The sequence below is a fragment of the Naegleria lovaniensis genome, assembly GCF_003324165.1.
Source record: "Naegleria lovaniensis strain ATCC 30569 chromosome Unknown tig035, whole genome shotgun sequence".
Classification (NCBI taxonomy): Eukaryota; Heterolobosea; class Eutetramitea; order Acrasida; family Naegleriidae; genus Naegleria; species Naegleria lovaniensis.
In genome coordinates this window covers 85446-111304 of record NW_025407858.1, presented here as the reverse complement: position 1 = coordinate 111304, position 25859 = coordinate 85446, and the positions used below count along the sequence as shown (strand labels likewise).

General features: G+C 37.4%; 14 protein-coding genes across 14 annotated transcripts; 5 read left to right on the top strand and 9 right to left on the bottom strand.

The window, feature by feature from the left end:
• Window positions 1–89: 89 nt before the first annotated feature.
• C9374_008854 (uncharacterized protein) lies at window positions 90–966 on the bottom strand (the record flags this gene model as incomplete). Its single annotated transcript, XM_044698976.1, has 3 exons — window positions 90–422; window positions 483–540; window positions 626–966. The coding sequence occupies 3 exons, from the start codon at window positions 964–966 to the stop codon at window positions 90–92; spliced, it is 732 nt and encodes a 243-aa protein (XP_044545031.1).
• A 60-nt stretch (window positions 967–1026) lies between these two features.
• On the bottom strand, window positions 1027–2100 carry C9374_008853 (uncharacterized protein; the record flags this gene model as incomplete). The annotated part of the gene is made up of 1 exon (XM_044698975.1): window positions 1027–2100. The coding sequence occupies one exon, from the start codon at window positions 2098–2100 to the stop codon at window positions 1027–1029; it is 1074 nt and encodes a 357-aa protein (XP_044545030.1).
• A 223-nt stretch (window positions 2101–2323) lies between these two features.
• On the top strand, window positions 2324–3031 carry C9374_008852 (uncharacterized protein; the record flags this gene model as incomplete). The annotated part of the gene is made up of 1 exon (XM_044698974.1): window positions 2324–3031. The coding sequence occupies one exon, from the start codon at window positions 2324–2326 to the stop codon at window positions 3029–3031; it is 708 nt and encodes a 235-aa protein (XP_044545029.1).
• Window positions 3032–3484: 453 nt separating this feature from the next.
• C9374_008851 (uncharacterized protein) lies at window positions 3485–4600 on the bottom strand (the record flags this gene model as incomplete). Its single annotated transcript, XM_044698973.1, has 1 exon — window positions 3485–4600. The coding sequence occupies one exon, from the start codon at window positions 4598–4600 to the stop codon at window positions 3485–3487; it is 1116 nt and encodes a 371-aa protein (XP_044545028.1).
• Window positions 4601–5241: 641 nt separating this feature from the next.
• On the bottom strand, window positions 5242–7088 carry C9374_008850 (uncharacterized protein; the record flags this gene model as incomplete). Its single annotated transcript, XM_044698972.1, has 2 exons — window positions 5242–5617; window positions 5671–7088. The coding sequence occupies 2 exons, from the start codon at window positions 7086–7088 to the stop codon at window positions 5242–5244; spliced, it is 1794 nt and encodes a 597-aa protein (XP_044545027.1).
• A 152-nt stretch (window positions 7089–7240) lies between these two features.
• C9374_008849 (uncharacterized protein) lies at window positions 7241–7882 on the top strand (the record flags this gene model as incomplete). Its single annotated transcript, XM_044698970.1, has 1 exon — window positions 7241–7882. One exon carries the CDS (start codon window positions 7241–7243, stop codon window positions 7880–7882), a length of 642 nt encoding a protein of 213 aa, XP_044545026.1.
• Window positions 7883–7992: 110 nt separating this feature from the next.
• On the bottom strand, window positions 7993–10518 carry C9374_008848 (uncharacterized protein; the record flags this gene model as incomplete). The annotated part of the gene is made up of 1 exon (XM_044698969.1): window positions 7993–10518. One exon carries the CDS (start codon window positions 10516–10518, stop codon window positions 7993–7995), a length of 2526 nt encoding a protein of 841 aa, XP_044545025.1.
• Window positions 10519–11122: 604 nt separating this feature from the next.
• C9374_008847 (uncharacterized protein) lies at window positions 11123–12862 on the top strand (the record flags this gene model as incomplete). Its single annotated transcript, XM_044698968.1, has 1 exon — window positions 11123–12862. One exon carries the CDS (start codon window positions 11123–11125, stop codon window positions 12860–12862), a length of 1740 nt encoding a protein of 579 aa, XP_044545024.1.
• A 68-nt stretch (window positions 12863–12930) lies between these two features.
• Window positions 12931–13398, bottom strand: C9374_008846 (uncharacterized protein; the record flags this gene model as incomplete). Its single annotated transcript, XM_044698967.1, has 1 exon — window positions 12931–13398. The coding sequence occupies one exon, from the start codon at window positions 13396–13398 to the stop codon at window positions 12931–12933; it is 468 nt and encodes a 155-aa protein (XP_044545023.1).
• A 70-nt stretch (window positions 13399–13468) lies between these two features.
• On the bottom strand, window positions 13469–15160 carry C9374_008845 (uncharacterized protein; the record flags this gene model as incomplete). The annotated part of the gene is made up of 4 exons (XM_044698966.1): window positions 13469–14264; window positions 14345–14579; window positions 14761–14768; window positions 14820–15160. 4 exons carry the CDS (start codon window positions 15158–15160, stop codon window positions 13469–13471), a joined length of 1380 nt encoding a protein of 459 aa, XP_044545022.1.
• A 63-nt stretch (window positions 15161–15223) lies between these two features.
• Window positions 15224–18925, top strand: C9374_008844 (uncharacterized protein; the record flags this gene model as incomplete). The annotated part of the gene is made up of 4 exons (XM_044698965.1): window positions 15224–15440; window positions 15533–15886; window positions 15943–15950; window positions 16004–18925. 4 exons carry the CDS (start codon window positions 15224–15226, stop codon window positions 18923–18925), a joined length of 3501 nt encoding a protein of 1166 aa, XP_044545021.1.
• A 135-nt stretch (window positions 18926–19060) lies between these two features.
• Window positions 19061–20315, bottom strand: C9374_008843 (uncharacterized protein; the record flags this gene model as incomplete). Its single annotated transcript, XM_044698964.1, has 2 exons — window positions 19061–19847; window positions 19915–20315. 2 exons carry the CDS (start codon window positions 20313–20315, stop codon window positions 19061–19063), a joined length of 1188 nt encoding a protein of 395 aa, XP_044545020.1.
• A 1456-nt stretch (window positions 20316–21771) lies between these two features.
• C9374_008842 (uncharacterized protein) lies at window positions 21772–23835 on the top strand (the record flags this gene model as incomplete). Its single annotated transcript, XM_044698963.1, has 1 exon — window positions 21772–23835. The coding sequence occupies one exon, from the start codon at window positions 21772–21774 to the stop codon at window positions 23833–23835; it is 2064 nt and encodes a 687-aa protein (XP_044545019.1).
• Window positions 23836–23906: 71 nt separating this feature from the next.
• On the bottom strand, window positions 23907–25760 carry C9374_008841 (uncharacterized protein; the record flags this gene model as incomplete). The annotated part of the gene is made up of 3 exons (XM_044698962.1): window positions 23907–24522; window positions 24588–24775; window positions 24834–25760. 3 exons carry the CDS (start codon window positions 25758–25760, stop codon window positions 23907–23909), a joined length of 1731 nt encoding a protein of 576 aa, XP_044545018.1.
• Between the last annotated feature and the right edge of the window lie 99 nt (window positions 25761–25859).

Below are 25859 nucleotides of genomic sequence, written 5' to 3'. Positions count from 1 at the left end.
ATGTTGAAAATGCAAACAATTTTCAAGACCAAAGTAAATAAACGGAGAAAATGTTGAAAATGAAAACAATTTTCAAGGTCTTTCACTCTTTAATCTTCCAAATTTTTTACCCATGAAGTATCAATTTTGTCTGCATTTGCTAGCCAGTAGCTTTCCATACCTTCTTCCACGTATCCCTTCTTCTGATTTACCTCAATCACGTTTTCAATGACATCTTTGAATTTTTTTGAGGTGTTTAAATAACCTTCTGAAAGCAACCTCTCAAACTCTGAAATGGACGCCTTAAAATTAGGATCTAAAAACATTTTTCGTTTAGCAAAACCTTGCTCATCAACATCCACACCATCCTGCACTAAAAACTGTGTCAGATATTTTTGATGCTCTTCGTTTAACAGTTTGTAAATATCGTATGAAAATATATCCTACAAATATTTGATGAGAGAAATTCAATTAGGTCAAATCATCTCAGTATTGTTATTTACCTCCAAGTTAACTTTGTTCAAAACAGAATTTTTGTAAAACAATCTTGCCACCTGATTGCTGAGTTAAATTATTTTCAAAGAAATATTTGCAATTATTTTGTGATCATTCATCCGATGAATATTCCATATCAATAAACACATACGCATAGTTAGATTTAGCTCCTTTCTTTCCAAAAGATGCTTCTTTCTTTTGTACAGTGATCTCTTCTTCCATTTCATCGCTACGTTTTGGTTTTTTAACTTGTCGTGTACTCCTTCGGGGTTGAGTTGAATCATCATCATGATCTTCGGAAATAATAATAATTGCATCGTCTTGATCATCCATCGTCATGTAATGGTCTGAATGATTTCTCTTGTGTTTAATTTCATCAACATGATGATCATTATTGCAAACAACGTCGGTTTCTGTGTCCTCATCGTCGCTCGAAATTATTTCCTTCTTGGATCTTTTGGAACTCTTTGCTGGAATTCGTCTTCTCGTCATTTTTTTCTTTTGCTTGAAATGGAATTTCCAGAATTTGGTGTCAATGTTTAATAGTTTGGACTAAAAGTCAGAGACCAGCTCTATTTTTCTATTACTCATGAAATCGATTCGATGTCTTTGAGTTTCTGCAGCTCCAATGTGGAAGGAAAGTTTTGTTTGTGATCTTGTTGCGTAGGGACTCTCAAAAGCATTCTCTCCCATATCATCATCGTCACCGTCGTCTTCCCATTCTACATTCACTGCCGTGTCACCTAATAGCTTTTTAATAGTAGCCCAACTGAATCGTACGTCGTGGTGATCGTATCCAAATACAGGATCGAGTGTCTTTCTCAAGAATTCCTTAGTGTACTTGTCAGAGGTGTAACCACTTCCCATTTTGAGCTTGGGGTATTTCTTGGATTGAATGGAATCAATGATTTCATCTCGTTTAACTTTGGCTACAATAGAAGCTCCTCCAACCACTGGATATTTAGAATCTGCTTTCTTATCGACCACAATTTTTTCAATTTCAGGAAATTTCTCTTGAAGTTTGGTTTGATATTTTGTTGGATCTCCCACTGTATCAATATAGACCTCTTTCAAATACTTTCCCTTTTTGTTGAGTGCTTCACTGGCCGTTTTAATTAAATGAATGGCACAATCATGTGAAATGAGATTGAGATTGTACTTTTTCCTAGAAAGCATCTTGTGAGAGATTTCATCAGAAGTAATGATACACGTCATGTAATGCACAATTTTCGCATTTTGGCGAAGTAAATCGAAAATAGTGTTTCTTGTTTTTGCAGTCAGTTTTTTAGAATCATTCACTTTAAATGTCTTTCTCAAGAAATTATCAGTATTATATTTGGTTTTGCAAAACATGGAGGCATAAACAAGTGGTCCAATCACTGGTCCTCTTCCAGCTTCATCAATTCCCATGACATAGGCGTTATCATCATCATCCGAAGATGGACGGTCATCATCTCCGATATTGGCAATTTGAATAGTGGTATCAGATTGGCTTGAACTAGCTAAAGAAGAAAAGTCTTGAATTTCCTGCTGCGAATTATTTTCTTCTTCATCTTCCTCTTCTAACATTTCCTCCTCGGACACTTCCTCTCCAAACTCATCATCCGAGTTCTTTCGACTTGACATTTTGTTGTTTTTTTAAATTTTGAAAAAAATTCCAAACGTTACAAGAAAGTATTTAACCGGGTTAATTGCTATTCCACAATGACCAACTTAAAGCGATCAGCAACAACAACGGGATACAGATTTCTTTCCAATCTCTAGAGAAGTCATGATCTACATTGTGCAACGTTGTGGAGTTGCCTTAAAACTTGCTTCTGATGAACTAAGAAACGACAAAGAAGTTGTAATGCATGCGGTAAAACAAGATGAGGGATCGATGGAATTTGCTTCAAACGAACTCAAGAATGACAAATCTTTTGTTATGGAAATACTAAAGCAAAATGTAGATGCATTCGAGTATGTGTCACCAGAGTTAAAGCGCGACAAGGAAGTAATGTTATATGCGGTTAAGAAAAAAGGGATTTTTCTGCGTGATGCTTGTGACGAGCTCAAGCATGACAAGGATATTGTCATGGAAGCAGTTAAAACCAACTATACGCTTGAGTACGTGCCACAAGAACTGAGGAATGACAAGGACGTTATGTTGACCGCTGTGAGAGCCAATGGTGATTCATTACGATATGCCTCAGACGATCTTAAAAAAGACAAACAAGTTGTGACGCAGGCAATTATCGACACTTCGTTTGCGCTACAACACGTTTCCCCAGAGCTCAAAATAGACAAAGACTTTGTACTTCAATTAATCAAAATTAGCGGGGGTTTCATGACGCCTGAATTTGTGCATGATAGAGAATTTGTTTTAGAGGCAGTGAAACAACATAGTGGCGTCATGAAACACTTGCCATTCGTGTCTCAGAAAGATGAAGAAATCTGTTCACAAGCCCTTGAATCTCATGGATATGTCAACAACTATAGCGATGAATTGTACCGAAAGAGATGGGAACAGTGTTATTTTGGAGCATTTCTAGGCAAACACAACCAAGAATTGCCTTAGTGCTGTTTAATGGAATGAAAACTTGGTTTTGGATGGCTACGGCCATATCACGATGAATGCACCTCATCCCGTCCGATTTGAGAAGTTAAGCATCGTCGAGCTGCACCAGTACTGAGGTTGGAGACAACTTGGGAACCTGCAGTGCTGTAGCCTTTTTGCCTGTACATATCCGTGGTACGTTGTTTCAGACCATGAGATGGATGTTCTCACCGTGATTTCTTTTGCTGGTAACGATATTTTCTTAGAATTCAATGTTAATCATTCAAATTATCGAGCTAGTCAACAAGGTTTGTAATAAGGGAAACGATTGGTAATTCTCTTGATTTTATGGACGGGATCTTGAAAGTCTTGGAACTCAAATCCTGGATGTAAAATTGTTGAAACCATGTCCAAAGACAACATTAATGACCAACAACTTTAATGTAAAACGTCCCCTCAATGGCATTGAATAATTCAATTCAAAATTTCAGCCCATGAGATGGATGTTCTCACCATGGAGGGTTTGTGTTGCGTTCCATTATTCTCGACAGAGGTTGAAATTGATGGAACCAACGACGAATCATTTGCAATTACTACATGGATACTGTCCGTATTCGTTGTATTCATGGGTGAATGGTTGTTCATTGAAGTACATCGAGGGAAATCCAGGTCTTTTTCTTGTTGTGAATTTCCCAATGACGAAACACTATTGGATGAAGAAGACATGGGTGATGCAGCTTTTTCTTGTTGTTCTTGATTCAAGTCTTCCTTCTTGAACTGCTTTACAAATACATATTCCTTAATTTTTCCTCGACGAGTATGCAATGGTTGGGGTGACTTTTTAACATTTTGAGATGGAGGAAGGAGAGGTGATGACGCAGGTGGTGTTGTTACAGATTTCGAACGAGTGGTGTTGTTTGGTTGGTTAATAAAATACAATTGACCACTACTGGAGCCATAATTCACAAATTTGGAATGTTGTTTTTTTGAAATCTTGTTAGAAGGTGACATGCAAGAGGATGAAATAATGGAAGGAGGAGAGGAGGTCTTTTTGTAATTCCATCGAATAATTTGAGGTGAATGTTGAAAAGTGGCGAAATTGCTTGCGTTGTGTGTCGTGGAGGATGAAATGGAATTTGATGAAGCATAGTTGTTGAGATTGTTACTGGAAGGTGTTACAGAGCTGAACCTTTTGACGGGATTGCTACTAGTTGCCATTATTTGCATGTTGTTACTGTTTTGGTATTCACGTTGCTGATCTTGACATTTGACTGTTGTAGGTGAATATTCCATTGGTGGATAACAACCTTTCAATGGTGATCCACCAATATTTGTTGATAAATTGCTCGTGGGTGGATAGACCACTACATGTTCATTCTGTTGTGTTTGTTCTTGATGAACGACAAGTCGATGATTGGGACATTTTCCTTTCATTCTATGAGAAGCGTGGTTGTTGCGAACAGTAAAATCTTGTGTAAAACCTCTACATGTGGTCGGAGAATGAATGAGATGATCATCATTGACTTGGTTATTGGTTCTTTCTGATGAAGAAACACTGAGTGAGGACAAGGATGATGTTATTGGAACCATCTTGATGATTGGAGTCAATGACCAAGTAACTCAAAGTTTGTTAAAGCTCTTCTATGGGATGAATTTTCACAACCGAATCGCACAAGGTTGCAACAATGGTCGTTTAGATTATGTGTTGTTGTTGTGTTGTTTCTTTTTCGAAAGGATGAATCAAAAGTTGATGCTGCTGGGCTGCCTCACCAAATTGTGGATGTGGCGGAGTCGCTCTCAATACTTCAACGTCAATTCCAACTTCACACTTTTAAATCGTTGTTCACATTTGTCGTGCAGGTCTTAGAACGGAGAACCAACCCACAACCGACATCTAGAGGTGAGCTATGGGTGACGCAAATGTACATGTCAAGCACAACATATACTTTTCTTTACATCTACTACTCAAAAATTCATGGACAAAACTTCTGAAAAGCGCTGTAAGGAATGGAAAGAATTACTTGATACATTCACGGGGTTCGAAACAATTCTCCTACTTGCCTTTACATTAACAAACGCGTATGTGATGCCATGCATACAACAAGAGAAGCAGGATAGATATACTTTTCCCCAATGATGCAGTAGTAAGAAGCAATAGAAGACTGTTGTGCAATGAGGAGCAACTGAGAATGAAGAAGGCCTCTTATCTTGCTGGCGCGAATTTGGAAATGTCATCTTTGCTTGTCAGTCTTTTCACAATAAGAGCTGTTTCTTTGCTTGTACATTTTCATGACACGTTCAATTTCTTCCAACGCCATGTGACCAATGCCTTCGATTCTGTAATGATATCCATACAATGGACCAAACATCAAGTCCATAAAATAAGGCGAGTGTTCAAATTTGAATGGATGAGCATAAAATCCTCCAAGTCTTGCAATTTTATCGCAATACTCTAAATGAAATTCTCTGTGAAAAAATTTGACTGAGTCAATTCCTGCTTGTTCCAGTTGTGAGATTTTGTTTTGGTTTGCTAGAATTATTTCATTTCTTGAAGGGATTGAGCAGAGACCGGAGAGAACCATTGCTGCATATCGAGCTTGCAATTCGCTTCAAATAATATGCCAAAAATTAATAATTGAAGTACATAATTGTTAACCTACCATACTAAAAAAGGATGAACTGTAAAAGGTAATCCTAGGAATATTAAATTTGGTTGATCCATGTGGAACATGTGCTCATAGAGCATGGTTGTCCTTGAGCAGTGTTGGTCCATTCTCAAAACATCCTTGTCCAGGAATGGGAAATCTAAATCATAGCCGGTGCATAGAACAATATAATCTGGAACCAATTTTTTGCCATTCTCAAATGAAATGTCCATCTCGGTAAATGATGTTACTGGTGGTAACACCTTTACTCTTCCAAATCCAATTTCAATAATTAGCTCAGAGCTTAATCCTACAGTATGGTTTCGATTTGTGTTGTGGTTGAATGGATAAAATTGCTTCGACGTTGGCAGCTTGCTATTGATGAAATAATTGGCAAGAAGCGTCTGTATTGATTTAGGAAGAAATTGAAAATATCGTCTTCGTATTGGATTGTGATCTATTGGCTTTCCATCATGAAATTTCGGTAATAGTGCAGCACCTTTGTGAACGGAAATAAATGTCTTGTCTGTAACGAGAGCTATTCTTGAAGCAATGTCACTTCCACTGGAACCGCTTCCAACAATTAGTACTGTCTTATCTTTAAATATCTCGTAATCATCTTGGTAATATTTCGAGTGAAGTACTTTTCCAAATTTGTATGTAGATGAAAGATCTCGAAAAAATGATGGAATTCTTGGTTTGCTGTTTCTTCCATTTCCTACAATTACGGCATCAAATTCTCTCTCAGTAACTTCTCCGCTATCTACGTTTCTGGTTGTAACAAACCAGGTGGATACTGTATTATTGCGTGAGGGCTGTTGTGACACTTTTATCACCTCCGTTTTAAATTGGATATGTTCTTCAAGATTAAATTGTTGAGTGTAATCTTTTAAATATTGATAGACTTGTTCACTAGAAGGAAAATCAGGGACATTTTCATTCATTGGAAAATCAGAAAATGCCATTAAATCTCTGCTCGTATTGGTATGCAATGATGAATACATGGGAGAAATGTGTTCCCAATCTCTATCATGAGAGAATGACGTTTTCATATTTGAAGCACGATCTGCATGGATAAATTCAGAAAATTGCTCATGTTTTTTGGTTGCATCAAATCTCCATAATCCACCAACATGATCACTCTTTTCAAAACACATGACCTCAAAAGGTACATTTGAAAAATCAGTCAATAACGTTTTGAGTTGAACCAATCCAGAAACTCCAGCTCCGATGATACAAACTCTTCTTGGCGAGTCTTTGGAATTTGGTTTTGAGAATTTGCGGTTCGTCGAGTGGTTGAACCAATCACTCGTGGAGAAGTTGGAGTAATACCATTCCGAAATTAAATAGATGGTATGTAACAAATATCTCAAGATGAAAAGGCTTGTGTGCCAACACCAGTCCAACAAGCTCCGAGAGCGCTCTGAAAACATTTTTTGTTGTTGGTTCAAAAAGACTTCTAACCATCATCATCAAAAAATAAGCCACAACAACGATCATCGGATCTTGTTCACTATTAAAACAATTATTGTTGTTATTATTATTGGATCATCCTCTTGAACGAATAATTATTCATTATAACATCATGGGTCTACTCGATGTGTTTCATAAAAAGACACCAGAAGAATTAGCCAAAGAATGGAAATCAAATTTGCGAGGCGAAGTTCGAAACATGGACAGAAATATTCGGAAAATTGAAATGGAAGAAGTGAAAGCAAAGAAGAATATCAAGGATTTACTTCGGAAAGGTCAAGAAGACGGAGCAAAATTATTGGCAAGAGAATTAATCAAGACTAGAAAATCAAAAGTGCGATTGCACAAAACAAAAGCCCAAATTAATTCCGTGATATTGCAACTTGATCAACAATTGCAACAGTTACGAGTGATGGGAGCATTGAAAAAAAGTACAGAAGTCATGCAAGCAATGAATCAAATGATGAAACTACCAGAACTTAACGAGACCATTCGAAATATGTCAAGAGAAATGGAGAAGGCAGGACTCATTGAAGAAATGGTCGACGATATGATGGACGATGTTTTGGAAGATGAGGATGTTGAAGAAGCTGCCGACGAAGAAGTTAGCTCAGTATTGGATGAAGTGCTTGGTAAAAAATTGAGATCAACCAAAGTCGGAAAAACAGAATTGGAAACTGAAGAGCCTGAAGAGGTTGTTGAAGATGAAGATGATATTGAACTCCAAAAACGGTTGTCGGCATTGAAAAATTAATTTAATAATCTTGGCCTCCAATTGGCTTTTGAATTCCATGGAAAATTCATATTGTACATAATATTTACATGACATGAATAACATTCAATGTAAAATTTTGAAAAGGTGAGTTAGAGAAAATCAATAACACTTACTGGTAACACATGATGCTTATTATCTAAAATATAGTAGTCATTCTCATTTCGTTCCTCCTGCTTTGATTCTAGAGAGTATTGTGGCCTCACGGGCGCTAATGACTCCAATATCCACTCATGTCTGAAAGCTTCATCGGGAGTAAATCTCTCGGCAGGATCCCATCTAAGACAACCTTCAAGGAACGAGACAAACTTTTTGTCGGGACAATCAAGAGCTTGTTGTAGCGTCACACTTCCAGGAATCCTCTTCTTTCCGGTTTTCTTGTTGATAACTAACCTAGGCTGATTATTGGAGTCGAAAAACTTTTTCCTTCGAGTGCTCAGCTGAATCAATTTCTTGGATGGCATTCCCATTACTTCCATGATATAACATAATTGTTCCAACTCGTTTCTACCAGGAAATAATGGATATCCAGTATACAACTCTGCCAATATGCACCCAAAGCTCCACATATCAATAGCTCTTCCGTATGAAATTCCTAAAATGATTTCTGGCGATCTGTAGAAGCGAGATTGAATGTAAGTGTAAATTCGTTCATTTTCCAAGCATGAGCTACCAAAATCTATCATTTTGATATCTGTTTTAGATGGCGACATTAACAAAATATTCTCTGGTTTGAGGTCGCAATGTATGATTTTTTCTTCATACAAGTATTGCAGCGAGTTTAAAATTTGCAATGCAAACTTCCTTATTAGTCCCAAGCTCAGCCCTCGAAAATTATTGTTCTTGATGAATTCATACAGATTAATACTCAACAACTCAAATGTAATGCACAAGTGGTTTCTAAACGTGAAGTAGGACAACATTTCGATACAGTGATGTCTACCTTCCTTATCATTGTCCTTCAAATGTTTCAAAATTTTAACTTCTACCAGAGCTTGTGCATGAAAACGTTTTCTATTTCTAATAACTTTCAAGGCCACAAACTTGTTTTCCTTTACATCGTGGGCTTTTACAACTTGACCAAAACTTCCCTTTCCTAAAAATCCTACAACCTCATATCTATATCCAATGTGATCATTAAGTACCAGTTTGTAGTCTCCTCTTTCGTCATCATATCCAAAATTCATATCTTCATTTGCGTTTACAGTTCCTTTGATTTTTCTGGCAGTGCTTCCAATGCAGTAGATTTTGTGGAAATCTAAAATTTCTGATTGTTCATAATCCGTTAAATAATCGCTGTATGACTTGAGAGCAGCTGCAGGAGTGATAGGATCCATAAACTTCAGATTTACAGTTGTGTTTGGCAGCCCTCGTATAGATTTAGAAGATGAAGCCCGTGAGCTGTGTCCTGATGTTGTACTAACATCATAAATAGTCTGCTGCTTCTCTTCTTTAGCATATGAAGATATTCCTTGTTGGAAATTGGAAGAGGTATCTACCGTATAGTTTGAAGCTCTAGCACTTAAAGGCATTGTTGCTTGAGGCTTACTTGATACATTCCGAGCAGTTTTTACAGATTCTGGTACTCCAGAACCAAAGCCCTCAAATTCTATGGTAGGCTCCTTATGTTGCTGTTGTAAATTAAGATTGAGCTTTAGGCTTCCGACCGTATTATTTTGATGATGAGAGGCTGGAGGTGGATTGTTGGATGATTGAATTGTTGGTATTTGAGAAAAATTATATCTTCTTGCATTGCCTCCTGTTGGAACAGTAACAGAAGCGGATTGCTCATCTGGAGTAATTTGAGGCGGCTGAGACACTACGGCGGCTGATGTTGTGGTCGTTACTACATTTTGTTGGGATGGCTTTCGAGCTGAGTTTAAAGGTGGTCTTGGAGAAATGAATGACATGCCAAGATTAGCTGTCACCGTTGGTACAGAAGGTTCGGAGGGTTTCTTAATGATGGATCTTGTTGAACTTTTTGAGGGAGTTTTTTTAAGCTTGGGTTTTGAGTTGGGACTCGTATTTGTGGCACGAGGTGTTTGAGATCCATTTTTTGAGACTGATGTGGTAGAAATCATACTCCCAATCTGAGGAGGCTGCACTTGGTAGTATTGGTAGCGTGGTGTTGTAAGAGTGGACGAGGCAGCATTATTGTTATTGGTTGTTGAAGATGTTGTTTTGTAGTTGGATCTAGCACTATTGGCAATATTGGACAATGAGTTTCTGTTTCCTCTGCTTGAGGGAGGTCCTGCCAACGGTTTTACTCGTGCAGATGATGATGACACCCCATTCAAGTTAATGTTGAGGCTGGTTTTTTTTATGGCTGTAGCTGTATTTGGTTCCGTAAAAGGATTCAGCTCCTCAGAAGATATTAGGGCATTCAGAATTGATGTCGTGCTGTTTAGCTGATCAATCTCCAGAGGCGGTACCACTGGATGATTATTTGCTTTATATTTTCGTGGTGGGCTATGATGGGCCGATGTTGTGGATGAAGTAACTTGCTGAACAGGAGAAGTAATGGAATTGGATGGAGGGTTAGGCATCATTATATACGTTCCTCTCTTATCTATTCCATTCTTCACTAACATTACTCCGCTGTCCTTAATATGACTCATTTCTGAATTGTTGTCGTTGAAATAATTGATGATGGTGGCTCGGCTTATTTCAATGATATCACCATGTATTACTAGATTATAATTCTCAATTTCGGTAACAACTGATGAACGGGTTGTTCTTCCAACCAAAACTGTTGATGATGATGATGAGGTTTACGGAACCACTTGAATCGTTTCTCGTTATTTTTTTGAAATAATTTGGCGCCAAATCCGTAGATGCTTTGTTTCTGTTCGGCAGTCTGGTTCGGGTCATGAGAGTCAAACATGTTTGCTCACACTTTTCGTGTTGAATTGAAAACAAGAAGGCTCCATAGATCAAACACGAATCGATCGACCACTCTCAAGATATCATTTCATTGAAACGAGTTCAAGCGTGGCTGATTGATGCACGAACTCCGTCTCTTTGAAACACCAACAAGCACGTGCTGATCTCTCTTGTAAATTTGAATTTCAATAACCGTTACAAAAGAAAATTTACGACGATTGCAACACACCACAACTATCTCATCTTTAGCCTGAAATTCATAGCAAGGGCAAATCGGAAATCTTTTGGTTCATCATTACTATTGGAACCTCGCTTTAAAGAATATACATACAAATAAGAATGAAGACACAAGCGTTCCATGCCAATCCAATATCGGGAAGCATGCTTCCGAAAGGGCAAAATGTCACTCCCAAGACCTTTACTTCTCGATTAGAATCCAGAAGTGACTTTGGAGCTAAGGAAGTCGTTACCCGAAATGAAAAAATTGAATATACCATCATGAATATTTATGATCGAAGGGCCGACGAAGAGAACTTGAAAAAGAATCAGAGACAGCTCAATGAAATTTTGACAAGAACTCTCTATGAAGCACAAAAGAATTTGAGTGACTTGTCCAGCTTGACCAAAAAGAAATTGGGTCCAAAAGCTTTACTGTATCAACAACAGTCACTGGATGACAATGATCCCTTGTCAGCATTGGGAGAAGTTGGAAATTTTGAAACTCCAACAGAGGATGAAACTGCAAAACTCCAGAATTTAACTGGAGTAAATAATTCTAATGAGAAAGTGGATGAAGCTGGAATGGGATCTTTTCTAAAGAAAGCTACGAACAACAAACTCAATTCCTTAACTGAAAATCTCATGCTCAATCAATTGATAGAACTTGTTGACATGAAAAAGAGAGAAAAGCAACAAATGGGAATATTCGATAATTCTCTCAGAGAAATATTTCTTCGTACGCGATCCCTCATTGAGAACTTGTGGGACGAAATGAATATTGAGGACTCTGAAAGGAGAGAATTTTCAAAGAGACATTTTTATCCAGAGACTCTCATAAATTATGTCAATATTTTCAGAGAAATTACACGATTAACTGGAGTTCGCTCCATTCAACACAGCGTGTTGACAAGCTTGGAACAACGAGAAGTGTATATTAAGCGACTCAAAGAAATTGCCATGCATTTCAATGGATATAGACCTGGAAGCTCCTCGCTCATGAGTAAGCTTCAGGACCCAATGGTCAAAAATGAAATACCAACCATTGTGGCCAATCTAAGAGATGTAACAATAGAGTTGGTAGAATCCATAATTTTATGGAGAAGTCAGCTCACTAAAAAGACCGTTTTTCTGTACAATGGAGAAAACTACATGCTGAAAATGAGAAATGATACCGACTTTTTAAAGCTGACAGAATTAGCTCCTCTCTTTGAAGTGGTTGGAATTTCCGTTTATTCTAACCCTCTCTTACTACCAGATGACATTCGACAAAACTCACAACTGTCCTTCAACGATTATGTCAATGACATTATGAATGAAAAAGGAGAACGAAAACAAAAAACACATAGTGCTGTGAGTCTTGTTCAACATTATCAATCGAAACGAGACAATGATAAGAAGCACACTATACGTTTCAGTGAAGACAGCGCCCTACAAAATATTCCTCGAGTGTTGAAGATGAATTTATCATTTGCATATATGGAACGATTAAGGGAAGCAGATCGTTTAATTTTCCTTGAGGAAATGTATGTCAAATATTTGGAAGACAGAGCCTTGCGGGATCAAGCAGCCACAAAAATTCAAAGCCAATGGAGATCCTTTCTTGCTCGTAGATATATGAAGCGACTTCGAATGGAAACAAAGAAAGCAGCTGAGTTTTCCAATAGTGGAACTGCTCAGAGCGGTCCAAAAAAGCTTCTCACTCACTCAGACAGTACTCTTATGGCCATGACAAAAGAAGTGGAATCTCTTACATCCAAAGATCTCAAAGTGGAATTGGAAAAGAATCGAAAAGCTGACGTTTTCTTGGATTCTCTAAATATTTCCGGCAGATATGCTACCTCAATTTTTGACTTTGAATAATTTATGTTTGAATATTATTTAAGATGTATGGGACTGGAAATTAATTTATGTGTAAATCCGAATTAATATTATTTGCTTTTAAACTTTTGAAGAGCTAAGTCTTTGATTTCGTGACGGATATCCTCTTGTGATTTTTGTAATGTTTTTCTGCTCTGCTCCACTAAGGGTCGAATATGTTCCACATGCTCTTTCAATAATTTATAATAGGGATGATTTTGTATTTCCGATGAATGTTTGGGATTATTTCGAATAAGGTACATGGCAATCCAACTGAGAGGATCCACCTTAGAATAAACATTTGTTGATTTTGTATGTTCTTGTTGCTTCATGTCGTCACTTGCGTACTCTGGAGATGCCACCATTGAGGAATCTTTCAACAGCTCCTGCAGAGCTGGAATTATTACTCCCAACAAGTTTTCTTCCAAATAAAACGACAGCTCATCCCCACCATCTCTCGGAATGACAATACTCTCACTGTTCTCCTCCACAAACAAATGGTATTCGTCTAACAGAGGTACTTTGTAATGTTTTTGCATTTTTTATGTGCTCAAAATTGGCAAAGAGAGATTTTAAATCTCCTTGTAGTTGAACTGACTGGCGCGAACTTTACCTTGATGTGTTAGCAATTCGATCCAATGCACTGGACGCTTCCTCTTCGTTTAGATCGACTTGTTGACAACCTCGTCCTTTTGGCTTTTTATCAATGGGATGGTTTGCAGGATCTCTCACGACCATGATCGAAGGTTCATACTGTGGAGCATCCAAGTAAAGAGTTTCTTTCTGGCCTTTCAAGTAATTCACAAATTTTCGATATTGTTCCATGTTATGGGCGTTACCAAGCATGGCTCTAAAATGATTTTGAGTTCCTATTGGTCGATCTAGAATGTGAAAAATATGCCTCTTTACAAAACTATGCTCTGGAGGCGGATAGCGTTCACAAATATCCAAATATTGGTCACAAAGCTCAATAGGGCAAATGTGAGTACCTCCATTGAATAGAGCTGGATTGCAAAGTAAGGGCTCTGCACTCATGACGGCGTCTACGCCAGTATATTCCAAGCAATCAAGTACATCTTGATACATTCGAACATTGCCATTGGCAATGACAGGAATTTGAGGAACGTGTTCTCGAATCAATTTAATGACCTCCCAATCAGCATAATTTTGATTGTGACCTCTTTGATCTCTCGTTCTTCCATGTACACATAACACTTGAGCTCCTGCTGAAACAACAGTGTCAACATATTTCAAAGTTAGCTCAATATCTTCAAAAATTCTAATCTTGGCAGTAACAGGAACTGGTAATTCTTTATGTGCCTTATTGATGAGAGAATATACCAAATCAAAGTTTTCCATAATGTATGATCCATATCTACCCTTTTTTGCAATTCTTTGTGGGCATCTATTGTGAAACGAATTAACCATTAAATTAACAATTACGGTAAATTGGTAAATAATATTCATGAAGCCTCCAACACATACCCCAAATTCAAGTCAATAGCTGAAATTTTATGGTTACTCATTTCCCATGCTAACCATCCACACTCAACAAAGGTATCAGGGTCATTGGCACAAAATTGTGCAAAAACTGGTCCTTCGTTTTCTAAAAATTGGAAATGAAGTGTTCGATAGGTTTCATCATTCTTGAAAACTTTGCTATGAAACATTGGTGTGTAGGCTAAATGAGCTCCATGGTTGTGTGCCAAAATTCGGAATGCTGTTGTTGAGCCCGAGAGTATCCCGGTAGTAGCATCATGCATAATTATTTTGTTTCATAGTTACACAGTAGCGAGCAAAGAAAGTAATGCAATGTGTCCGATAATGTAATTTATATTTAAATTAATAAAAATTGGTGATGATTGCAATTATTAATAATAAAAAGTGTGATGAGTACGTACCCAACTCGCTACACAATCAATGGTATGAATAATACAACAAATATTGGAATTCCACGTACCTTTGGTCAACCATGGGAGCTACAACATGTTTAGGGGATCCGATAGACTTCCAAAATTCATATCCACCCAATTTCGTATCTGGAATTATTCTTGTTGATTTATCAACTGTATGACGATGTCCATGACCACTACGGCCAGCAATATCCTCAGTTCTATCCTCAATTTCAGTTTCAATATGATGATTTGTAGTTGGCAACATTTTTTTCTTCTTCACTTCAACATGAAATTTGCACTTGCCAATACAAGGATTAAAAACTTCTCGTGAGTGATGTAAGCCTTTGTGAATGAGAACTCGTGATGAAGATTTCAAAGTGAAGAAGGAGAGATTCTTTCTCACCATTCCGATGAGGTTTTATTTTTCATCGTTGTTGTTTGGATCATACAAGGAAGCCTTCTTTAAAAAATGAGTGATGATTCGGGATTGCAAACAAGATCATCATCATTTACGAAATCAATGAATACATCAACAGCTGATAGGAATGACAATATGAAAAAACAGTATACAAACGGATTTGGATTTGGAAATCGTTTGATTGGAATAATTTTGGTTGTGGTGTTGTTTTGTTGTATATTTTCCAGGGAAGGAGTCATTGGAGCTTCTTCTCAGTTGAGAGTTTTCAGTACGTTTCTAAAATCAATATTAATATCAAGTTGAATTGAGTGATATCCGATCTTCTAAATTGATAATCCTGTTTTTCGAAACATTTCACAGTCATTCCCCACTCGCATATTGACCAGGGATGGCTAAGAACAGTACGAGAATATCAATCCGAAACATTTCTCATTCTTGATAGCATCATTGAGCAACTTATTGCACGGCCACACGCCAAATTTGTATGGGGTGATGTGCTGTACTTTAAAGAATGGTTCGAGCAGCAACCAGCCACAAGACAGCAACTCGTCAAGAAAATGATTAAACAAAATCGATTCGAGTTTGTAGGAGGTGGTTGGATTCAAACAGATGAAGCATGTGCTTCCTATACATCAATTATTAATTCAATGACAGTTGGTCACGAATATTTATTGCGTCGATTTGGAATTAGACCTAGAGTAGCATGGCAAATTGGTATGTTAATTTTGAATAATATCTTTAGATATTTTTACCAAAATCGTTCGAAATAGATCCATTCGTAAGTAGCAGCAAGTGGTTATGATATTAAATGTCATTATGCAACAATATTAGGGGCATGATGGAAGGATTCCACAAATATTCAGTCAAATGGGTTTTGATGCTCTGGTAATTAATAGAGTTCACTTTTCAATCAAAAGTGTCATGAAAAACGAAAGGGCTTTAGAATTTATTTGGAATATTAGCGACAACAAAACAATTTTCACAGAGGTTCTACACACTCACTATTCCAGCCCAAGAAATTTTGATTTCGAAAAGCCTGGAGCTGAGCAAATTAATGACCAAAATGTGGAAAGAAAGTCCATGGAATTTATTGAGGACATGCGAAGAAGAGCACAAAACTATAGAACCAACTTTATATTTGTACCTTTTGGTGATGACTTTAAATTTAGAAACGCTCATGCCCAATATTCTAGCATGGATAGAATTATTAATTATATCAATAGCCACGATCTTGGAATGAAGGTACAATACTCCACTGCCACAGAATACTTTGAGGAGTTGTTTAAAAGCTATGGATCGACTACTAAGTTTCCAGTTGTAAAACAGGACTTTGTTCCATATGCAGACTATCCTGACAGTTACTGGACAGGATATTTTACATCTCTACCAAATTTAAAACGTTCTGCTAGAACTGCAGAATCTATTCTCACCACTACTGAAATGCTTTATGCACTTGCTAGAGTGAAAATGACACATCAAAAAACTGCTTTCAATTGGGTTGACACATACAATTCTATTCAGAGATCAAGACAAACCGTGTCGCTGGTGCAGCATCACGATTCAATTACAGGAACCTGTAGGCAACATGTCTATAATGACTACATGTCTCAACTAGCTTCAGCCATTCAGGACATGAGATCACTTCACAAATCGCTAGCCAAGCATGTTCTAGAAATATCTTCGGACAAAGTATTATTCGAGTCATTAGAAGTTTCTGATAGAAAACCTCACACTATTGTCATTTATAATAGCTTATCTCATGCAGTGAAGCAAATAATTACTGTGAACACGAAATGCACAAATGCCAAAGTCCAAGATTCATCTCGTCAAAAAATAGATTATCAAGTGATACCTAATGTACACAATCCACAAGAAGAAGCCTCTGCATTCCCATACACCATACAATTTTTGGCCTCAATTGATGGCCTTGCATTCGAGAAAATATCCTTCCAATGTCAAGAGGATACAGAAGGAGATTTACTTGATACCAATGTGCTGTATGTGAACAGTCCAAACCAAAATCATTATTCAAAGTTCGAGAAGGCCAACGTTCAAGTCAAGTCGATGGACTCAGCTCGCAGTGGAGACCTTACCATCGAGAATGATTTTTATGTCGTCTCTATTGACAAGAATACCGGATATGTCAATAAGGTAATCACCAAGCATGACGGAAAAGAGCATATTACCAGTAATCAATTCTTAGAGTACAAAACACAAAACAGTGGTAGCTACTTGTTCAGACCTAATGACGATGGACCATCTCCGTTAGGTCAACAATCTCTTTCCTTTGTTTACGTTTCAAAGGGAAATGTTATGGATAAGATATTTGTAGACACTAAGCGTGTAAAAATTTACATTACCCTGCCTCACAACATGAAAGATAGCGTGTTAGAAAAGTTTATTGATTACAGATTTGAGCTGTCTCCTCTTCCAGAAAATTCAGAAACTGTCGCTAGATTTGGAGTTGGAACAAAAAAAGTCAAAGGAAATTTAATTGTGTATGATGGCTTTAATTTTGTGAAGAGAGTTATTCATCCTGCTGCACCTCATCCTGGCCATTTCTATCCTTCAACTTCTGGCGCTGTATTGAAGATGGCTGATTCACAACAAGTATCCATCCTCACAGACCATACCATGGGTGTTACTGCTCAAGACAATGAAGTTGAATTTCTTGTTCACAGAAGACTCATGAAGGATGACATGAGAGGAATGTCTGAAGCTAACAATGATCAATCACCTCTCAAGTTCAGACTCTCTGTATCTTATTTAATTGGTACAAGCAATGATGATTTTGTTTCCATGCATAAGAAGAGTCTACTGGTAAATCGACAACCACAGAGCTATATGGTTGATGGTGAAGTTCTTGGCTCATTCAACATTTTCAACAAAAATTTCCCTACCAATGCTGAAATATTATCCTTACAAACCAGAGGAATTTCATCAGATGAAGTGTCTATTCGATTTATCAATCTTCATCCATCTAAGAAAGTTGAAATTAATTTTTCCAATCTCTTCTCTGAAGGAATTGAAGTTTCAGATATCCGAGAACGATCGTTGAACCTAATTTATGACGTTCAAGAGGAACGAAAAAAGTTAAGATTCAAACAAGATAGTGTCATGAGATTTGATTTTACTAAGGAAGTGACATTATCAGGAGAAGGAGGACAGAACACTGATCAAGAAGGAGTCTTTTTATCGGATGAAGCAATCGCTGAAATGAACAAAAATCCAGCACAGAGAAAAACACTTGCACTTACCTCTGTGGATCCTGTATTCCGTGTGATCGTACCAGGATCGAGTATCAAGTCCTATTTCGTTGCCATGACCTTTAGTGGAAAAGGTTTTGTACCAATCTCTCAAAAAGAAGCTGAAAACGAGGATTCTGAAGGAAAAGAAATTAATGAACTAGGTTTGGAAGAAGAAGAAGAGGACGAAGTCAACTCAAAGAAAGAAGACGGAGACGAAAAAGAATCATCAAAGAAAGAAGACGACTTGCGTTCAGAGGATAAATCCAACATTGACATTGTCCAGGAAAATGAAGTAGAAAACAAGCAAGGACCCAACGACAATGGTGTTGCAACACCGAAAAGCGCTGCACCATTTTGGATTTTCCCAATATTTGCTCTTGTCCTTTCATTCTTTGGTTGTGTTTGTCTTTCACTCATCCTAAGACTCTCGAGACGAAAGAAACAGCCATCTACCATTTTACCCATGTTCCAAACGGATGCGAATCCTGGTGTGAAAAATGTGTAACACATCACGTGCAGATATATTTTATAATTTAATTTTACAGTAATAATAGTGAATTCCCTTATTCTTCACAAGGTCCCTTTGTCTTCAATCATACTTTCCATTGGTTTGAGTTTTGATCGAAAATCCTCCGTCTCTCTATTCTTGATCTAATTTTTGTAATTCTGGACGAGAGGGTAAATCCTTTGGTAATTTCAAATTCCATACCAATCCCAACTTTTCCATCATTTTCAACACTTTAAATCCAATATCCAATTCATCATCTTTTAATGCCAATTTTGCAGAACCTGGATAGGCATGATGATTATTATGATAACATTCACCAGCAGTCATGACCGCTTGCAATTTTTGAGCAAATTCACTCGTTCCAAGATAGGGCCATCCCTTCACATTATATCCCTGAATACATGCATTCTGAACGTGATACGAGCGCGATTGAATAGGTCCATGATTATGAGCATACCATCCCACAAAGAAATGACCATGCACACAAACAGCCACTCGAGCACAAATACCCCAAATGATCCAATGCCATCCTCCCAATGCATAAAACAATAAAGCCCAAGGTAATTGTTGTAACATCCAAGTTTTTTCCATGAATTGAATGACCTTATCTTGTGAAATGTTCTCACCTAAAACGACTTGAGGAGGATGTTTTAATTGAAATGTGCAATGCATTTGCCAATACGCATCTTTCCAAAAACTCTCTTGTTGTCCGTAATAGGGATGACATTGTTGGGGAGGTTGACGTTGTGCCCAATCACGTAAATCATGAGCTTTCATCATTCCTATTGGACCAGCAATTCCCATTAAGGTTCCAAAATGGACCAATAGATATTCCAACCATTTGGGACATTCATACGAATTGTGAATGAATTTACGATGCATGCCCAATGAGTGTCCAAAAAGAATTGAAATTCCAGTACTGAATGGAACCACATTTCAAAAGCAACAAGTGTGTGAGAAATTATATAATGTACAATTCCACTTACGTTCCAATAAACACAGCTAAATCTTGAAGAATTAATGAAGGATCGAACGTGAGAATTCCACCAATAATTGCAGTATAGGACATGCCAGCATACCACAAGGACTTTAATGGAGAATATTTCACTTCTCCTTCCAAGGCGTTACATTTTGGGTCTGTGGGATGAATTCGTGGAACTCCAGGTTGATAGGTCGGATGAGATTGGTAGTGTGTTGTTTCGTGAACATTCACGTTCGATAATGTTTGTTGTTGTTGGTTGGTAACTGAATGGTGATGAGAGAAAAAGATTCGTTGGTTTCGTTGTAAATTCGAATAGAGCTCAGGAAGCAAGCTCTTGTTGTATTGTTTGTTGGCAAGAGTGTTCGGAAGAACGAGTAACAACAATCTGCTCCTGGCTGACAGCATGCTAACGTTGGGCTGAGAGATTCTTTTTTTTTCAAAAAGACAACAGTGACTGGAAGATATCAAAATGTCAACTGGAATGATTTTGATAGGTAGAAAAGTTTCGCTTTGCTAGAGATGAAAAGTAGCAACATGGATGGTCGTTGTCTTCAAAAAGCAAAATGATATGTATTGTAAACAATAAATGAGTTTGGATGAGTGGATGAAGACTTCTTCATGTTTAAAAACTGTCTCCGTTGGCTTTGCTGGCAAAGTTTTACTTCCAATACTTGTATTATCTTTGCATTGCTGATGAAAAACGTTTCAAAGAAGAACATAAGCTCAGGTCTCACTTGTATCCAGAATCATGGAGGCAATTTAGAAACTGCTGTTTGGATTTGGTGATTGATCAATATTTTAACGTTCCTAAAAGAAAAGACAGAAATCGAAAGAGAGATTATAGTCGCCTCTTTCAAGAACGATTGGCATGGTTACCAACTATGTATCAGGAAGTAATGGGTCTCCCTTTTACGATGAACACCAAGGTGGAAATACCAAGTGTGAAATCTATCCTGCCAGTAGAGTTTTATTGTAATGGTTGCACCAAACATCAAGAACAACGTTCAAGCTATGCAACATATCTTTGTGGTCGTTTGAATGATGGAACATTGTATCTGTATGAACAGTTGAAGTCTGATTTCGTTTCAGACCTTTGTTTTCTCGGAACGCTGGTGCTTAGTATGGCTAGTCGGACATCACTGTTAGATATTTGTTAACCGTTGAACCACTTCTTGAAAAACTTGTAAAGAGAGGGATCAACGCCATAGGCAGTCAGACGTAGATATCATGAGCTAAACGAGAAAGAAGAACAGTCTCAATAGCGAACTACAATGAGCGACAGTGCTTAGACCTTAGTTAATTTTTTATGTCTAACGAAAGTATAAAGCACACTGAATATTTGATAAACTTCTTTGACTCATGTCAACTTCTCATAAAAGTTGCCTCATACACAACAACCAATTTGTCTAAGGTGTATTGAAATCCCAAATTATGGAGAATGCATCCCATTTTCATTAACTTGAGATCCATTTCAGTAAGGTACGTCTTCGAATTTCTTCCCCTTTTGAAAACAAAATTCAAGTAACTCATTCCTGCACTCATGTCATACTCACAATTCTTCTGGTTGTTTTGCTTTTTAACCTCTCTTTAATATTTCAACAGTGACTCCCAAGTTTTCAAGAATTCAATTTGCAAATTCAAAAATAACTTTAAAAAAATTGAACCTATTGGCCAACAACAACACACTGAGTGGTGTACTTTTTTTGTGTTTGTTTGATATTGCTACCAAAGAGAAAACACAACAACAACTATCAAATTGAGTAGCGAATTTTATTTTGGGCCCAACATACTTGCTTCATCATTATCGCGCGAACTTCTCATCAACTTTTTCTTCCCGATATAAAGACTATTGAATGAAATAATGGAGAGTTTGAACCCAAGCGAATTTTGTAGAGCATCTAGTAGTTTCATACAATGTGTTCTCTCTCAGAATGAGGCGCATGAAGCCTTTGGAGCCTTGCAAGAGATGATTGATAATAACACTTCAAGTGCTGCTCTTGAACGAGAACATGGCTCCTATCAGCTAAAAACAATACTGCAGAAAAACCTTGAACTCAATGATCCTAATCATTTTCCTGGTCCTATGGCTGTTCAGATATCGAGGACCTCTCTCGAAAAATTGAGGAACAATGAGTATTACATTACGGAAAAGTCGGACGGAATTCGTGCCATGATGATGATGCTGTGCAGCAAGAATTTTCCTCGTTGGGTTTATGATGATGATCATACGGACCAATTTAACTTATTGGAAAACTGTGCCATTGAATGTACATATCATCATGCAAAGCAAGGTGCAAAAGAAGATGTTGTGCTTCAATTGACAATTCTTGCAAACACTAACTTTCTTTACAATAGAAGAACAAACACTGTTCAATTATTGAACACAAACACAAATACGCGGAGAACATTGAAGAGGTTGAGCGGATGGTGCTTTTCTTTCTTTTTTGACAGAAATTTTGAATTTTATTTATGCTTGGAAGAAATTGTGTTTCCAACAAAGAGTACCATTTCAGGCAAGGTTGTGAAGATGGCAGATGTTAAATATCAAGACTTGGTAATTTTGGACGGAGAAATTGTTTACAATATTCAAGAAAAGAGATATAACTATTCTATTTATGATGTCATTAGCTTTGTGAAGGAATATATTCACAAAGAAACAAATACTGCAGTCGATAAGATTGTGTCATTGCGAAAAGAATCCATGACAACTCGATACAAAGAAATAACAAGCGGTGTCACTGATCCTCACTATTACTATTACCAAAAAGTTTTGCGAAAACCCACCCCAAAGAGTCTCAAATTAATTCGAAAACACTTTTATGACAAGACGGAGTTGATGACAGTTCTTAATTGCATCAAAGAGGATCCAAAAACAGGCGAGTACATTTATAAGGGGTACAACAAAAACGATGGACTTATATTTACCCCTAAATCTGGAGAATTAAGCGCATTCAAGCCAGGATCCAATGACTATTTAATGAAATGGAAATGGCCCAATAAGCTAACATGTGATTTTCTCGTGTGTCCTGTGAACAACTCGCCAATCGTTGAGAATGCACGTAATTCTGCTGATAACTGCTTCTATTTTTACTTTCAATTTAAGAGAAAGCTCACTCTATTCTCTGTATGTCAAGTTAAAAAGATTTCAGAGAGTCTTGTTGCTCGATTTAAAGGATTGGAAGCAAACGAGGCTCTTATTGCTGAGTGTGGATACGATTTGCCCAATTATGGAGGATGGTATTTCCTTCTTATTAGGGAGGATAAAAACACGCCCAATGCATTCAAAACAGTCGCAAATACCCTTGAAAACATGCTAGAGAATGTCACTGTAGATGATTTGCAATATTATTTGTTGCCAAGCGATTCGTACGACAGCAAAAAGTATAAGAGAATATTGGATTCTAGAGAACAATTTTTGCGTGAATATGAAGCAAAAGTTGTGGAGTTGAAAGCATTTGCTTATTTCAAGCTAGCTCACCATCAGGGGTCTCTTTCTCTTCAATACTGCATTGCCGATGACGGAGTTTCTTGGAATTTTCATTGTTACGTCGGTGACTCCAAAGTTAATTTGGATCATGTCAGAAATAGCCATAACCAAGTCGTTGAAACTTATTTCAATCCAATGGATGGCAAATATGTTGTGACTCGAACAGTCACAGTTGCTCAGGACGAGTTGGTAAAAGTTTGCAGTGGCTCCAAGTTGCTAGACAAATTATTACTCATGGAGAAGGCACGAAATTTGGCAGACGCACACTTTGCAAAATCATCACCACACACTTCTCGATCTTCACCGGCGCACTCTTCTTCGACCAGTAGTCAACAACAGAAGAGGTCAATTCAAGAAACAGATGCCAATGGTAGCCATGCTCTACCATCAAGAACTGGACAAAACGGAGAGCCATCCATGAAAAAGGTCAAGCAATAAAAGAGGCATATGATATTAGGATGACAGTTCAGATTTGTTAATACATTTAATGGCCAAAATTTGAACCCGCTTCAACGCAAGCTCTCTTGTTTATCATCGTCACAACTGTTTTTTCTTAATTGCTCCATCAGTTGTGCTACAGCTTTTCGACATGCTTCTTGCTTGGCTTCAGTTTTTGTTCGAAAACAAGAAGCACTCTCCGTGAAATTTGTCAAGGTAAATTCTGGTGGCGAGTTTGAAAAATCAATGGATACCATTGCTGAAAAATTTCCATTCACATCTTTCGTGAATTGTTCAGACATTTGTCCTCCTAATTGTTGCAGTATCAAGTTCAAATTTTGAATTGGATTTTCATGAAGATGTCCAACTTTTTTCAACTTTTCAAGCAGTTTTTCCAGCACAACAAGAGGCTCATGAGTGACTCCTGTAAGGTGGGTAATCCAAGGTGCAGTTCCACACATTGGTTTAGATGATGAACATTTTGGACATGTGAATGTTAGATTGCACAAATATGTGAGAAGATCTTTTGCTGAAGGTCTTGTCTGGATATTGACATCAAGCATTTTCTCAATGAGCTCTTTTTCAATTTCATACAAATCTTGGCATTGAGATAAAAACGAGTGAGTGTTGTCCCTCAAGTTTTTCAATTTTTTAAGTCTTTCTGTTCCAGTTTTGAAATAGGTTAACCTTGTAATAATGATTTCACATTGAATATTATTCTCATCGAATGATTGTTCAACATTAATACATACATTTCATAAAAAATAATTCCAAGACTGAACATGTCTACTTTCAAATTGTTTTCTCTGGATTCATTTCCAGGAATATAAAAGTCCGTACCACGATCCTCGTTAATGTTTTGGCTGTCATTGTGATGATAACTGAGACCAAAATCACCCAATTTAATCTCACCTCCATTGATGAAAATATTATCAGGTTTCTACATGTTGAAAATCCAATCGCAAGTTCATTCCAAAACACAGAAATGAATTACTTACTAAATCACTGTGAACAATCGATTTCTCACTTAAAAATACAAGTACTTCCAATATCTGCATGAAATATTTCCATGCGTCGCCTCTCTTCAGCTTTTTTTTGATTGCGTGTCTCATTGTTGTTTCACAATATTCCATTTGCATGCACAGTACTTTTTGGCCGGTAATGTTTTGCTTCTGATCTGAATGGTCAAAGAGCTCGTCAATTTCGTCAACAAGGGGTTCTATCCAAACACTATAATATCTCACCACACGAGGATGATGAAGAGATGATAGTTTCTTTGCTTCCTCCTTGGCCTCTCCAATAGAGACAGGAATGCTATCGTTGGTAGACAAATGACACGAATTGGAGGCACCCTTTTCTTCATTGGAAAACTTGACCAATTTAATGGCGTAGATTTTGTTTTCCATTCGATGCTCGCCTTTGATCACGGTTCCAAACGCTCCAGATCCCAACTTGAAGCCCTTTCTTTCAATGTGAAAATCTTTTCTCAATCTACTGGTTGGCACTTCAAGAGACGAATCTACATCCGTTTCGGCAATGGAGACTTGAGTTTCATTGTCTTCGTCCTCATCTTGTGCATCATCTAATGAAATATTGTTCATCATAAACTCTAGCATTTTCTGCTTTGAGAAATTCTTGAATTTTACGTCTGTTTGTTGCAACTGTTTGATAGTTGTTAGTAGTTCCTTTTGGAATTTCTCAAGAATGAAGTCTGAGTTGGGAGAAGAGCAAGAACTTTGAGAAGATTGATGTGATGAACCGTCATGAGAACAACCTGTACTGTGAGTTGAGCGAGATGACACCTCTTGATCTTGATCGGTTGTAGAGGATCGACAAGATGCTGATGAATGATATTCTTGATCATCATCATCATCTTCATCGTCTATCATATGGGCCCTGGGGAAGAAGGGTCTGTTGTTTGTCATATTTTTTGCGCATGAATTTCGTGGTGACAGGTTGACATGTTCATTTCTGGAATTAAAACGGTAACAAACGTGAATTGGGTGTTGAAACAAGAAACTCTA